Source organism: Polypterus senegalus, chromosome 7, assembly GCF_016835505.1.
Source record: "Polypterus senegalus isolate Bchr_013 chromosome 7, ASM1683550v1, whole genome shotgun sequence".
Lineage (NCBI taxonomy): Eukaryota > Metazoa > Chordata > Cladistia > Polypteriformes > Polypteridae > Polypterus > Polypterus senegalus.
In genome coordinates, this window is record NC_053160.1 from 62185747 (window position 1) to 62201419 (window position 15673).

At 36.0% G+C, this 15673-nt stretch overlaps 1 protein-coding gene across 6 annotated transcripts in view; it reads left to right on the forward strand.

Moving 5' to 3' along the window:
• Positions 1 to 15673, forward strand: part of pde4d (phosphodiesterase 4D, cAMP-specific) — a 1397741-nt gene that overhangs the window by 915850 nt on the left and 466218 nt on the right. Inside the window, exon 1 of one of the 6 annotated variants that reach the window (XM_039758731.1) lies at positions 1960 to 3277. The exons of the other annotated variants lie outside the window; for them this stretch is intronic. Coding sequence (XP_039614665.1) covers positions 3192 to 3277 — 86 coding nt within the window. The 5' untranslated portion in view covers positions 1960 to 3191. Of the gene's footprint in view, positions 1 to 1959; positions 3278 to 15673 lie in introns of those variants that run through there. 6 annotated transcript variants of the gene reach the window in all.

Sequence of the window (15673 nt, forward strand, 5' to 3'; positions counted from 1 at the left end):
TGTATTGTTGTTGTCACATTTATAAATTTTGGAAAACAATCTATATTCTGTTTCATTTCACTTTTCAAAGAAGCTATGTTATCTTTCTTTTCTGTTGCTCTGTGTAATCTTCCCTGTTTACTTGTTGCCATCCATGCATTTATCCGTCCATCCATTATCCAACCCGCTATATCCTAACACAGGGGTCTGCTGGAGCCAATCCCAGCCAACACCGGGCACAAAGCAGGAACAAATCCCTGGCATGACGCCAACCCACCACAGGACACACACATTAGGGACAATTTAGGATCGCCAATACACCTAGCCAGCATGTCTTTGGACTGTGGGAGGAAACCGGAGCACCCGAAGGAAACCCACACAGACACGGGGAGAACATGCAAAATCAACGCAGGGAGGACCCGGGAAGTGAACAACCATACCGCCCCCCCATGCATTTATAGTATGAAGTAATAACAGATACACAATTTTAACTTATAACAGTATGAACGATGCTCTTCCAAAATAACTGAACATACTGCCATGCATGATTTGCGTTTAATAACCAAGAAGGAAATGTTATTTTTTTTCAGTTCTTAAATGCAAATCTTAAAGACTGATTGCTTAGTTTACACCATTTCTTGCTTTACTAAAACCAATGTTGTGCTCATTTCTTATGTTGTATATGAATTGTGAATGTGAGCAAATTACTTAAACTGCAAAGACTTCACTAACAGAAATATGTGACGCTGATAATTTGCTGATGGAGCTAGGCTTACTATTAGTACCCATTCTGTAATATTTCTTAATAAAATGAGCAGTGCAGGTAAATAAAGCAGAAGAGTGCTTATATTAAAAGAGTGCATGAAAAAAAGAAGAAGTGAATCCAGGATAATGCAGTTTAAAACAATTTGCAAAATTGAAAACTACAGATAACTACAGAAATAGTAAAGAGGAGACAGCAAAGACATGTTTCATTGAAATAGACCCTCTGAAAGGTGACTTTTAGTGTTCCCGTGAGTCCCCCGCGTTTTATTAATTCAAAGAAAGAGATGGGACAGCTGTTAAACATGATAGATAAATATTTGTGTTCTCTTTGACATTCTTCCCACCTGAATGATGAAGTTTGTTTGGCTTGTGACTTAGGCATAATGCTGTAATTATTATGACTGAGTGATTTGTGACATTTACAGCAAAGAGCTTCCAAATACTCGTAAATAACTTGTATTGTCAGCCTGACTGCTGTAGTGGTATAATATATATTTTCAAAGGGAATGCTTGGCATTCAGTTTTATCCTAAATTCACTATTTACAGTTTCCTGCATGTCTTAAATGGCATCAGCAATACATTTAGGGGGGTTTTAGGGTATTTTTAGTTCTAGCCATATGCATACACAGCAGGGAGCTCTCAGAAAATAACCCAGTACACCAAAAACAATTCACAATAATATCTCTATTTTGTGAATATGTAACTGGTATTTTACTAGAAATGGATTGCATTTATTGCAAATTAGCATTTTTAAAATGTGTCATTCATTTTAAATTGGAACGCACAGCTTAATTCTAATTTAAACCATAAAGCTTATATCTCCAAGCCATAACCATAAAATAAAAAAAAACATTAAAAATCAAATCCATTACTGTTGTTTTCTGTTTGCAATGATCAAATATTGCATAATAAGTATCTAAAACAGATTGTTTTTCAGAAAAATTTAAAAGGATCCTAAACCTTTCTGTCATTTAAAGTGTCCTCACCACTCCTCATTGTTTAAATATAAATATTGCAGCATAAAATGTAATTCACATTAAATTGCAGAGCCCAGAATGAAGTTTCACATTGCCTGGATGCTGCTGTGTAACACTGGCTTGCTGCAGGGCCTGTTTCTGTTGCCCTGGAAGAGCCTACCTAAAGAGGCCCCTTGACGATTCTAGTCTGTCTGCAGCCTAAAGCCGGTTCTGCAGCACAGTAATTGTACAGTTCAACAGTATGTAAGTGTGTGGCCTGAGTCATTCTGTAACTGCACAAGTAACAAGAAAGTGATCGGGACGACTGCAAGAACCTGCCTAAGGAATACACTCCTTTTCACTGTTTTGATTTTTCATCTGGGCTCTTCAGAATTCATCTGCAGCTTACCTTGGCGTGACTGTATGTGAGCTGCTGTCAGCCTTCATTCTCCCTGTCTAAACATGGACAATCCATGCTGCTGCAGTCACCAGGGCTCCCTGACAATTGTAGCTCCAGAGTAATGACAACTGTTGGAGACCAGAAGTGGAATGAAGGCAGACAGGCCGGTAATGAAGAAGTTCTCAGATGACATTTAACTTACTGGATTTTTTTTTTGTCTTTTCTGCTTTGTGCAGCATTTTCTTTATGGGCTGTCTCATTTCAGGTTGCTAAAGTATAGGATAGTGATAAAATAATAGGAATTGTCTGCGCTAAGAGGATCAATAGCTTAGTCACTGTTGTCACAGGCACAAGGCTACTCGTCATATTGTATAGAGTTTGAGAATGCAGGCGACAGCAAGGAAAAGGAAGGCTGCGAGTGAATTATTCCAGACGGTGTTTACAATAAGTGCTCTCCTGAAGTCCAGAAGACAATGGATTGTGGATCTTATACGGCTATTTAATTAATTAAAGAAGCAAAAAAATATATATATATAACTGAAAGATTTGAAATGTTTTGTTCTTTTGCATTCCACTTATATTTTTACATCCTGATTTCAAATTTATAATAAAAATGTGGCTCAAGGAGTTTGAAATCCTTGCTGGAAGAATACCAAGAAAAAGGCACGCAAAGGACATTACAATGATGTTTCTATTATTTAACTATAGAACATCACATTAATTTGCTTTCTGATTCCAATTTTTGTTACTGTACTTCTTATGGAGTTCTCCTTAGCGCCTTATTTGTGCTTCATTTGACTTAAAGTATAGCTGCCTTACTTTGTAACAAGAACCATTTTTATGGTGTCTCTCCATAAAGGTTAAAATTTAACAGCATTTGGAGTAAAGAGTTCCTATACTGACAATAGTGCATTTTGAAATATGAGCATGGCATAAACTGACATGTACAGCATAATTGAATAATTTAAAGTCATCCTCATGTTTTGCTACATTTTAATGAAAATGAATTGCATTACAACTAGCCTATATTTCTTGGAATGTCTCCAATACTTCTAATGGAATATTTGGATTTCTCAAAAATCTCTTCTAAATGAAGCCTGGAAACATTCATGTGGGACGGGAGAAGAAAATGATGCATGTCAATAATTTCCCATTTAGGAGGCATTCCTGGATATGGTAAGTAAAACAGGTTTAAATGTGACTGGACAGTGGGTAGTCTGCTTTAGTCTTAACAACAGTTCAAATTGCATTTCAAAATGTCAAATATGACTCCCCTGAATTTAGATAATTGTTTACACTATTACAAAGTGTTCACATTGATGAGCCCTCGTAGCATTAGTCATAAACATGAAAATCTAGGTATGTGTTTGTCTGTCAACTGTGTATTAACAGAGGGAGAAGTGGCCCTCAGATGGCTGGCACACACCCACCAGAAGAAATGATCTGCCTATTTATAGAAGATAAGAAAGTCACTAGGAATATGCATGAACTGATGGATCAATTAGAAAACTGTGCACTGACAAGCTCTAGGCCTAAAGGTGAATGGAGAGGGCATTGTGTTCATTTTTTATCTAATTAAAAAAGTAGGCCTTTATAAGAGCAACATAAAAGCTATTATATCTTATATAGTATCTTCAATTCTGAATTTATTCAGCTTGTATCATCTTTCATATCTAACTGTTATATAGTTCCTTTCCTATCTATCTATCTATCTATCTATCTATCTATCTATCTATCTATCTATCTATCTATCTATCTATCTATCTATCTATCTATCTATCTGTCTGTCTGTCTGTCTGTCTGTCTGTCTGTCTGTCCCTCTCTATCTACTTAGATGCCAGCTTAGGCTGCTTTTGTAATTTTTCAGTGAGATTTCTTCGTATACAATAAACCTTTAACCAAAGGAGAGCACTGTTTCAGCCTATTTCAGAACTGCATTCAGCTGTTTTTAAAGTATGCATTTGTGAAATCTGAATGAAGGTTCAAGTTTCAGTATTCTTAAAAAAATAATTATCCACCTTTATTGCAATGCTGTATATATCTACCTGTCCAACTGTTTTTGGTGTCTGCTTTTCCAGTTCTGAGTGGCAAGCGTTGGAGGCTATTGTGACAGCATCAGGTTCATAGAAGTGTAGTACTGTAGTTTAGAAACTTGTCCCTTGGATGAACATAAATAAATTGTAGTAGGACCCAAAACCCAATTCGTTCTAAGATCAAGCAGATGGATATTCAAATTATTTATATACTGTAAATTGTTGTTGTTAATTTAAATGAATACATAAACTTGAATAAAGTTCATTTATTTTAACTATGAAATTAGTTTAGTTCCAACCTCATTCCTGATGCTGTCAGGACATGTTTCAGCTTCCTACAGTCCTGAAAAAAACATTTATTTAACATGATCATTAAATAAACAGAATTCAAAGTTAAAGTTTTTTTTAAGCTCCTTTTTTAAAGTTAATTACATGTGATTCTGTGTAAATCAGTATAAAGTAAGGTTCTTTAAACCATCTCACTTCCATTCTGGGTTGCCAGGCCCTATCCTGGCTGCACTGGAAGCAAGGCAGAAAGCAGTCCTTGCGAACGTATTAGTTTGTCACAGGATCATTCACACATACCCAAAAAGTAAAAATTTTGAATTAACAATTAATATGTCTTTATGAATACAGGAGGAAAACCAAGTACCTGGAGGGAATTCTACACAGAGGCATGAAACCATGCAAACTCAACACACCCATTTCCCAAGAGCAGAATTGAAACTTAGGATCCGTGGCCCATGATGCAGCAGTGCACTAAGCACTACACCACTGTGTTGCACATTGTACAATGTAGCATTTAGAATATATTCAGTTGAATATTCCTGAACTGATTTTTTAAAATGCCCCTTCCAAGATTTATTATAAATTATAACAATTTTTCACATATATGCAGTCCAGAAATTATTTTTTCATTTCTTTTTTGCCTGGTACAAGAAAAAGCAATATAGTATCTATTAGATTTACACACCGGTAAATTTTATTTTGTAACAAAAAAATCTTGTTGCAAGAATGCTCAAACAAGTGTAACATTTAGCATATTTCAGAAATTGTTTAGTTTTTGTGTTGGGATGATCCTTTCCTTTATTCATTTTAAATAGTTGGTACTTTGCTGCTTGGGCTGTGTGGTGTGATGGGAGGATCCCACCAATAAATAACTCCACAGTTTATGTCTTTAATATTGATTGAAGTTAAAAATCCCATACGTAATATCTTAATTATGTTATAATGCTTCAGCTTCAAATTTAAGAAGGTGTGGTAGACTACAAAAGAAGGTCATAACATGCAGGTAATGGAACTGAAGTGAAGTATACTGTATGTTAAAGATAATTAGTTTTTTATTTGTTTTTCAACATTTGCATCAATCCATCTAAAATGTAATATTCGATTCTGACACACATTTAGATTAAGCATTTTAGTTGGCCTGTAAGTGACACACAGTTGAAAAAAATGTCAGCAATATTGCATTCTATGAACTGTCGATCCAGTTTTGTGCCCAGTGTTTCCTGTAATTGAAGGTGTTTCCATTTTCCATTTACTGGATTTGTGTCCTCGAATTTAAACAAGATGGATTTTTATGTAAATGTAAGCTTAGCAAAAAGAAGTCAACTTTAAAATGCAAATGGAATTTAAATACAAAATTGTGGTAAAAATTACTCAGGCAACATATTAGTTATTTTACCTGTTATGCTCCAGATTTGCTCTACACAAGCACATCTTTTGATTTTGTATACTTGGGTCTAACATGAAAAAAATGAGCAAATTTTTCCAATGAGTGCATGAATATTTATACTTCTTCATTTATACATATGCAATAGTCTATGGAGTGTTACAGTTAATTATTAATTATACGAAGTATGACGCTGCCGACCAATTTTAGTCCGTTGATCCTCATAATATGCTTTTTGCTCATTAATTGAACTTGCAAACATTTTTGACTGGAATTTATTCTAAATGCATATTTGCCTATATCCGTATTCTAATTTACAAAAAAAGTATTCAGAAAACTGCTGAATCCAGTTGTGGAGTGTGCCAGGCCTATTCTGGCAGCACTGGGCAGAAGGCAGGAAACAGCCATGGGCAGGGGGACCAGTTTATCACAGGACATTTAATTAATTTTACAGATATGTCTTTGTGTGTGCATTGGAGGAAAAAATGTGTACTTTGAAAAAAGTCCTTGCAGATTCCAAACGTGAAAACCACCTACAGTAGCTAGTGACAAGAGTATGGGATTCCAAGCAAAAATGCTGAATCTATGAAAATCTATGAGAACTCTTAATTTCTATGTTCATTACTCTTTGGTATTTTTCAGAGGTAAGAAACTATTTGAAGGAAAGGCCCTGAAAAATTAATTCAGTAAAGAGTCTTACACTTAACACAATAAGTAAAGTATATTAACAGTCATAGTATAAAACAACATATCATTTAAATGCTTACCATGGGGTGTTCTTGGTACATTTTGATCTGTTGCCCCCTTAGAGACGTTTCTTGTATGAATAAAATAAAAAAAGTTTTCTTTTTTTATCCACCAGTGTTCCATGAATGTTAATATGGCTTAGTGTACATTGAGCACCTCATGTAAAGTGTTTTTAGACAGTATTAACTGCGAAAGGCTCTTTATAAAAGATACATTGTTCTATTAGCATGATGGCACAATTTGTAGCTAGAAATCAAGTCTTTGTTTTTGAGACTAGGATGGTACCTGTTGTCATTTATGTTTGATAGCAAACATTTGTAAGACATATTCAACACAATGGTACAAAACCTCTGAAGCTTGTTTTAAATGCTGGACTCGTACAGTACGTATAGTGCTGCTTGTGTTACATGTTGGATTGTTTTTGTCCCTGTTTGTTATCTTGTCTTGTTGGAAAGCGCCTACAACTCTTACTGGGATCAATGCATGTGTCAAAAAAATTACAGGTGGGAAGGATTTTGTCAAGGCTAGCTTTTAAAGGAACTTGTTCAATCTTAAAAGAAAGCAAAAGACAGACCTGTTCTCATCAGTATTTATTATAAGTAGAAAATTAAGTATACAATGTGTAGATTGCAAAACCTTAAGGGAATCTTATTGAAAATATATCAAAGTCAAGTCAAAGCGAACTTTATTGTCATCTCAATTATATTCAAGTATGCAGATAGACGAAATTGCGAAGCTCAGGGTCCACAGTGTAACAACATGAAGTGGAAATATAAATTAAAAGTAAAGTTAAATTAAATTTAAAATTAGAATTAAAAGTAAAAATTAAAACACAAACAAGACAAGACATTGTGCAAAGACAAGACAAAGAAGTAACAGCAATGGTTATGTGTAGTAAGCAGTACAGGGTGGTCCAGATCTAATTATGCAGATCCAGATCGTCAGGATGACTTTGATTTATTCAGGGACAATTCCAGTTCGGCACAAAGACGATTCTTCATGTCTTCAGTTCGCATACTTCTCGACGGTCCGGGATTTTTCGGGTGATTTTTTATGCAATAAATTTAATAAGTCATAGCGTAATGAAAATTGCATGATTAGATCTGGACCATCCTATATGTAATGTATCTCTGCTTTGCTGCTTTAGGTGCTACTGTTGTCGATTTGTGCACACATGCAATAGTACTAAACAATGAAAATACCTGTAGCTATAGTTATAAGCATGGACAATTTTTGACTGTGCTCACTTATAAATATGCACATTGTTAAATGGATTGATAGACTGATAGATGACAGGTTTTAGAATGTTATTAATATATCCATGTGTACATATACAGGCATATGTGTGGATAAAGTATATAATAAATATATAAGTATATCTAAACTGTATATGAGCGGCGGTTCAGCACCCCAAACATAATCTCAGAGACACTGTTCCAAAATACAAATACTTTTTGAACAGACTACTTCTAACAGGTTTCTCTCTGTTAACAAAGTACAGTACAGCACTGTAATTCTTTCTCTTCTCTCCTCCACTTTTCCACAGTGAGTGTTGGCCAGCTTCTTTTCTAACTTCAACTTGATCTGAGTGAAGAAGAGCTGCTCCTCTTATACATGACCAAGAAGTACTTCCTGTACTGGTGCATTGTTCATAGGAAGTACTTCTGGATCAGGTGGAGGCCTCACAAAAGTTGGGAGCACAAGTCCCTGTGGCATACCCTGACAGCACTTCTTGAAACCAACAGGGACAGTCTGCAAGACTACAGTCCCCAGCATGCCTTGCAAGTGTCTGTATGGGGACTGTAGTCCAGGGAATCTGACATCTAGTGTTTTGGGGAAGCGAATAGTTCACATAAGTGATCTCCCCCCTTTGTTCCTGCATTCTGGCTTCCCGGCCAGGTGAGGATCTCCACCCAAGCTCTTCTGGGAGTCTAGCATCTCCACTGCGGTGTTGGCACCTTTTGCCAGTCTATGGTTGAGACAGGGAACACCCTGCCTTAATTCTTGTCCAATTGCTGCCTTAGTCTTCTGGCTGGGGAAAAAATCTTGAACCATCCTTTACTATATATATATATATATATATAATATGTATTATTATTATTAGTAGTAGTAGTAGTAGTATTATGTATACACACACACCCCAATAGTGTGTACAGTACGTACAAATATAAATATAATTAATGTGCTGTTTGCGTCAGCAAAATGTATTTCATGTATGACATATAAGCTCATTGTATAGTCACACATGACTGTTTCAGTAATTATAGACAACAAAGAATATATCACATGCAATATCTGCATATTTGTAATGGAACACAAAGAAGAACTTCAAAAACCATGCTAATTTGCATTTCTGCTATAACAGATGTTAAGTTGATAGCTCCAGAAAAGAAATATTTCAGTTAGGATTAGATCTTTGAAAAACATTTTTTTAATTCAGAGAATGTTCAAAAAATGGGTCCACTTAGTTTTTGGAGCATTAAATATTCATGTTATATGCTAAAGCGTAATATAAGAATCTGTAAAATCTGAATTTGCCCCATGGGATTTCAGACACTTAGACAGAGCTAAGTGCATATAAAATGAAGTCTACAGCCTTAAGAATAATAAAGAAAAACATCATGTCAGAATGAAATTATACTATTTTCTCCTCCGCCATTTCCTTAGAAAGAATGATAGTTTTACTGGGTTTTTCCATCATCACTACTAGTTGGATGGCTATTTTTAATTAGTGAGGTATTCCACATTCTGGAAGAGGACCAGACTGAATTTGTTTTACATTTGTTTTCCAGTTTTACATTTATTGGAGCAGAACCTCAATCAGGTTAGGCTATAGCTATAGCATGTGCACATTTTCCACATGACTCCAAGAGGTACCCTGGTTTTTCTCCCACACCCTGAAAATCTTCATATTAGGTTAGTTGAACCCTATATGTGTGAGTTTACTCAGGGATGGACTGGCGTCCTATCCACTTTTAATTACTGCCTTACTCCTGATGCTGTGGAGGAAGGCTTTGTCCTCCCATGAATTTAAAGTGCAATACATTCTTCTTCTCCTTTTGGCTGCTCCTGTTAGGGGTTGCCAGAGCGGATAATTTTTTTTCCATATCTTTCTGTCCTCTGCATCTTGTTCTGTTACACCCATCACCTGCATATTCTGGATGGATATTTTAAAAGTAAGTTTTCAGCCCTGGATGTCAGCTGTTAAAGTAAACTTTCGTTTAAGCATTAAAAATGAAGACACTTCACAGTGTAGCTGTTAAATAAATCTCTGAGTAAAGACAGATAATTACATTCTCCTTACTCGTGTGAACGTGAAACTCTTTTAAAACATTTTTTATTTTTTTCCATCTTTTGGGATCACAATCAACCATAAACCCTCATTTATCTGTGGTGAAAAGCTACCCCTTGTGGGCTAGAACTGTATAATTTTGCTGCCTCCTTGACAACCCCACTAGATATGCTTTGTAAAAGACAGCCAAAGTGCATTTTATAAAATCTTATATGAAATATTTCCTAGGTTGCAGGTTTACACAATAAGGTCACTCTGCCCTGTAGATTTTATTGAAGCTGGTTTCCCAAGAAGTCATTATCCCTGGTGGGCTACATTGAGCTGTGACTTGCTATTTGGTCAGTCCTTTTCCTCTAAGACACCTTCAAAAATGACATTATGATTATAAACACTTTCCCTAATACATTTAAGTGCAGGAACTTATTAAATAATGACATTCAAATACTTTAGTTGTTGCATGAAACAAATACTAAGAAAAATTTGGAATTGCAGTTTAGGTTCATGTACAATATAAATATAACAATGCACACACTGTTCACAACTCATCTTATATTCAAAGACAAAAATGTTATTCAAGGAGGAAATGTGACTCGTTTTAAACAGGATATAAATTTGCATGTCTTTTTTAGTATATCTAGGCTAATACCCGTTATATAATACCCGTTGTGCTTGGAAGAATGGCAAATACTTGTTGTTAACTATGCTTTGCAGTAGTGATGTATTTAATGGTAGGGCATTTTAAGACTGATTTGCTTCCTAAAGAATCTTTAAGGTGTCCTGTCTAGCAGTAAAAGATGTACTTTTCTTTCTCAGAACAAAAGGCATTGTTAGTAATTGGCATAGGTTATAACTTTATCCATTTGGCATTGACACAAAATACACATAACTTTTAAAAATAATGATCTGTTTTTACATTCTTGACACAGAGTTAGCATAACTCCTGTTACCTGAAAGTCTGAAGATGCAAGTGGTGTCAGTGACAGCTTTCTAACTTATTACTGCTTGTTTCATTCTGATTAAGAAATGAGATGTTTTGAAAATGCATGCTTGGGAGTCAGTCTGCAGTATATTAATCTGTTTTGCGGGTTGCAATATATATCTCATTTCAGAGCAGAAATGCTTCATGTTTCAACAGCGTTTATGTAGATTTGATATCGGGAGCTAGGGGTTCAACACATTGCATAATGTGTTATGTAACTCTGAAAAACGAGAAGCAAGCGAAATCCAGCTTTGCCATTGAAGAGAACGTGTACCATCATGTATAACATTTTTTTTCTGCTCTATATGAAAACATTTCAATGGTGATACATGTGTCAATATTTTCTCTTTTCTATTTTTCACCCTGCCCGGGGCTTGTTTCCTGCCTTGCGCCCTGTGCTGCCTGGGATTGGCTCCAGCAGACCCCCATGACCCTGTGTTAGGATACAGCGGGTTGGAGAATGACTGACTGACTGAATTCCTTCTTGTGCAGTTTTATAAAAACTTCTTGTTAAGTACTTAACAGTCGGTTAAAATTGCCTAAGTTTAATGCTGCCTTCATCAGAACTAATTTTTAACAAGCCACATTTAATTTCCTATTCGTGCTTAAAATTTTATTTTTTGTTCTGGCTTTGCCGTTGACCTATTATCTTTCTACTTGGCTTTTGAATGGTCTTCCTTTTATATAATTAAATGTGTATAATAGGATGTTTTGATAAAACAAGGAAATTGTATAGGTGTTTGTAAAAATGATTTTATTCACAACAGGTGAATACCACACTGTTACTAAGCATCCTTAGCGAAGTAGAGGATAGATTTTGATTATTAGAAGCTTTTACTTATTTCCTGCCAATACTGATTCTCTGTGTAAGAAAGGTCAGAGCCGACTATACTTCCTTAGAAGGTTGACGTCATTCAACATCTGCAATAAGATGCTGCAGATGTTCTACCAGACGGTTGTGGCGAGTGCCCTCTTCTATGAGGTGGTGTGCTGGGGAGGTAGCATAAAGAAGAAGGACGTCTCACATCTGGACAAACTTGTAGGAAGGCAGGCTCTATTGTAGGAATAAAGCTGGACAGTTTAACATCTGTAGCAGAGCGACAGGCGCTAAGCAAACTCCTGTCAATCATGGAGAATCCACTGCATCCACTGAACAGGATCATCTCCAGGCAGAGGAGCAGCTTCAGCGACAGACTGATGTTACTGTCCTGCTCCACTGACAGACTGAGGAGATCGTTCCTCCCCCACACTATGCGACTCTTCAATTCCACCCGGGGGAGTAAATGCTAACATTACTCAAAGTTATTGTCTGCTTTTACATGCATTTTTATTACTCTTTAGTTTAATATTGTTTCTTTGTATCAGTATACTGCTGCTGGATTATGTGAATTTCCCCTTGGGATTAATAAAGTATCTATCTATCTATCTATCTATCTATCTATCTATCTATCTATCTATCTATCTATCTATCTAGCTATCTATCTATCTATCTATCTATCTAGTCTGAATACACCTTTGTCACTAGCTTTGGCTCATACAAGTGCTCGATTTTTAGGTATTCAAGTTTCTGTGTGACAGCAAACTCTTAATCTTCCTTTGTTCATGTTTCTAACTTTGGTGCTCTCATGCGCACATCCTTGCAGTTGGTGTTTGCCTAAACATACTGCTCATTTAGCCTGCCTATTTGCCTGTGAATACTACAGTTTCTGGTAAATATAATAACATCAGACATTTTAGCAGTGAGAGGAGACTAATCAATATATTGAGATAGATGTATTGTCTCACTGTCTCAGCCAAGCTTTTTCTACCTGTCAGTGTCTGTCTGTTCATTTTTTTCAAGCCATTCTGTGAAGAAGTACTTGTTTTATTCCTTTTTGAATGCACTTCCCTTCATTTTCCATCAAAGACCTTGAGTATATAATTCATTATTAATGTTATTATTTTGGAGTTTCTGCAGTGGGCTGGCACCCTGCCCAGGGTTTGTTTCCTGCCTTGCACCCTTGTGTTGGCTGGGATTGGCTCCAGCAGAGCCCCGTGACCCTGTAGTTAGGATATAGCGGGTTGGATACTGGATGGATGGATTTTGGAGTTTTGTTACCTTAATTTATACTTTCATTATGATTTTGTGGTTGTCTATTAAGGTTATTACTGTCTTCATTTATTGTTCACTGGTACTATCATTTTGTGTGAGCCAACAGCTCCCATTTGTGCAAGTTTTTTAGACGGTTTGGTTTGCATATAATGATTAGATGCACAACCTTTTGTCATTCTGGTGCTGAATTTTTGGTCCATTTTAAGAGTACATATTTTCGTCTCTTTTTCCTTTCTTTTTGTTCCATTTTTTTTTTCTACCGTGGCAGCACAATTTAAGTTAAATAATTCTACTGGATTAGCTAATCAATCAAAATTTTGAAGAACACTCATTTTATATTCGGAATTAAGACTCAATTCATCATCATGTGACATTTTGTATTTGTCAACATTAAACTGCCTTTTCTAACAATCTGCCCAGTTTTGAATATTGTTGTGATATTTATGATTTTGTTTTTTTTCTGCCTGCTTAGTATTTGCTGTATAGAATAATATGATCCTAATATATTGTAGATCTCTGTGGAACAGTGCTGATGGCTTCACCATCTTGTGGAGTACTTTATTTTTATCTGGATGCTGTTCTTTGCACATGAACCAACTTCCTATTTCATTCATTCTAAGTTGCCTTTGGTTTCTAGATTCATGGTAAAAGCACCAACAACAACAACATTTATTTATACAGCACATTTTCATACAAAAATGTAGCTCAAAATGCTTTACATAATGAAGAAAATAAAATAAGTCAACATTAATTAACATAGAATAAGAGTAAGGTCTGATGGCCAGGGTGGACAGAAAAAACAAAAAAAAAACTCCAGACGGCTGGAGAAAAAAAATAAAATCTGTAGGGATTCCAGACCATTAGACTGCAATGAAACAGTCCTCTTTGGATTTAGGGATCTCACGGAAGGACTTGATGATGATGGTCACGTAGAGGTCTGGCTTTTAGTCCATCAATGTTGGAGCATCATGATGCTTTGAGTAGATGGTGGTGGCGCAGGCCGCCACCACAAAGAAAAAGGAAAAAGAAACAGAAGAGAGAGTAGGGGTCAGTACAGATTTTAGAGCCACCATGAACAGTTATTATAATGAATTGAACATACAGGCTATCAGGATTAAATTAAAGTGAAGTTATGAGAAGACCATGTTAAAGTACACCAAGGTAGAGAAGTCATAGAATTTTGTACTTGTCAGTGAACTGTTATTGTTTGTCATTACTTAATAGGATCCTCTAGGAAGAAAGACAAGTTTATACTTTGTTATCACTTTTCTGCTGATTAATCCTAAGGAATCCAGTATATGAACCAATAAGCACCAGCTGCTGTTTCCTATACTGCTCCTATATGCTCAATGCACTGATGCACCCCAGGAAAGTACTAGAATGAGATTTTTTCTTCAGCTGTGGCTTTAGTGAAATGTACGGCATAATTGTGGAGACATCAATTTCAATATCTCAGTTCTGCCAGGTATAAAATGGGAGCCCACAAAGGCAAATAGAAGAGGATCAGAGCACAAAGCCAAAAATCACAGTCTGTATACGTGCCAAGTGTCATGATCCATTGTTTTTTTTTATAAATATGCACAGAAATTAAAATTCTAAAATTGTGACAAATGCATTAAATGGTGTATCAGAACTTAATTTCTCTTGCTTCGTGCTTACCTTGATGGAGCTATTTTATACAATAGTACAATAGTGATTACATCTTGCCTGAAGAAGGGGCCTGAGTTGCCTCGAAAAGTTTGCATATTGTAATCTTTTTAGTTAGCCAATAAAAGCTGTCATTTTGCTTGACTCCTCACTATATACATACTATATAGTACTAAAGGGACAGTAAAATCTTTTTTGGGATTTGAGAATAGTGTAGATCAACCACTTTTAATATATATTTACAGAATTGAAATTAACATTTGGATGAACATTTTGTAGATAGATAGATAGATAGATAGATAGATAGATAGATAGATAGATAGATAGATAGATAGATAGATAGATAGATACTTTATTAATCCCAAGGGGAAATTCTCATAATCCAGCAGCAGTATACTAATACAAAAAACAATATTAAATTAAAGAGTAATAAAAATGCATGTAAAAGCAGACAATAACTTTAAATAATGTTAGCATTTACTCCCCCGGGTGGAATTGAAGAGTCGCATAGTGTGGGGGAGGAACGATCTCCTCAGTCTGTCACTGAAGCTACTCCTCTGTCTGGAGATGTCACTGTTAAGTGGATGCAGAGGATTCTCCATGATTGACAGGAGTTTGCTTAGCGCCCGTCACTCTGCTATAGATGTTAAACTGTCCAGCTTTATTCCTACAATAGAGCCTGCCTTCCTCACCAGTTTGTCCAGGCGTGAGACGTCCTTTTTCTTTATGCTGCCTCCCCAGCACACCACCGCATAGAAGAGGGCACTCGCAGTTGTGCAGAACTATATAAAATATCTTTTTATCATCTAAGTAGAGATTCTAAAAAGGTTCAGCTTTTGCTTTATGTGTGCAAATGGAAGAATTTGTTTTTGTTTTTTTCAATGTATTGTGGTTACTGATGAGGAATTGCTCAGGGTTGATGCTCCCACTCCCTCTGTCGCTCTTTCTATGTCTTGGGCTGTCCAATCTGAGAAGGTAGAAATGGGATATGAACTCATGGTTCTGGAACTTCAAGCCAGCAACTCGGCCTAGGCAGCAGCAGTTATTGCCTGTGACATGGCATTGATTGATTGATTGATTGCCCGTGACATGGCATTGTCTTGCACAGCA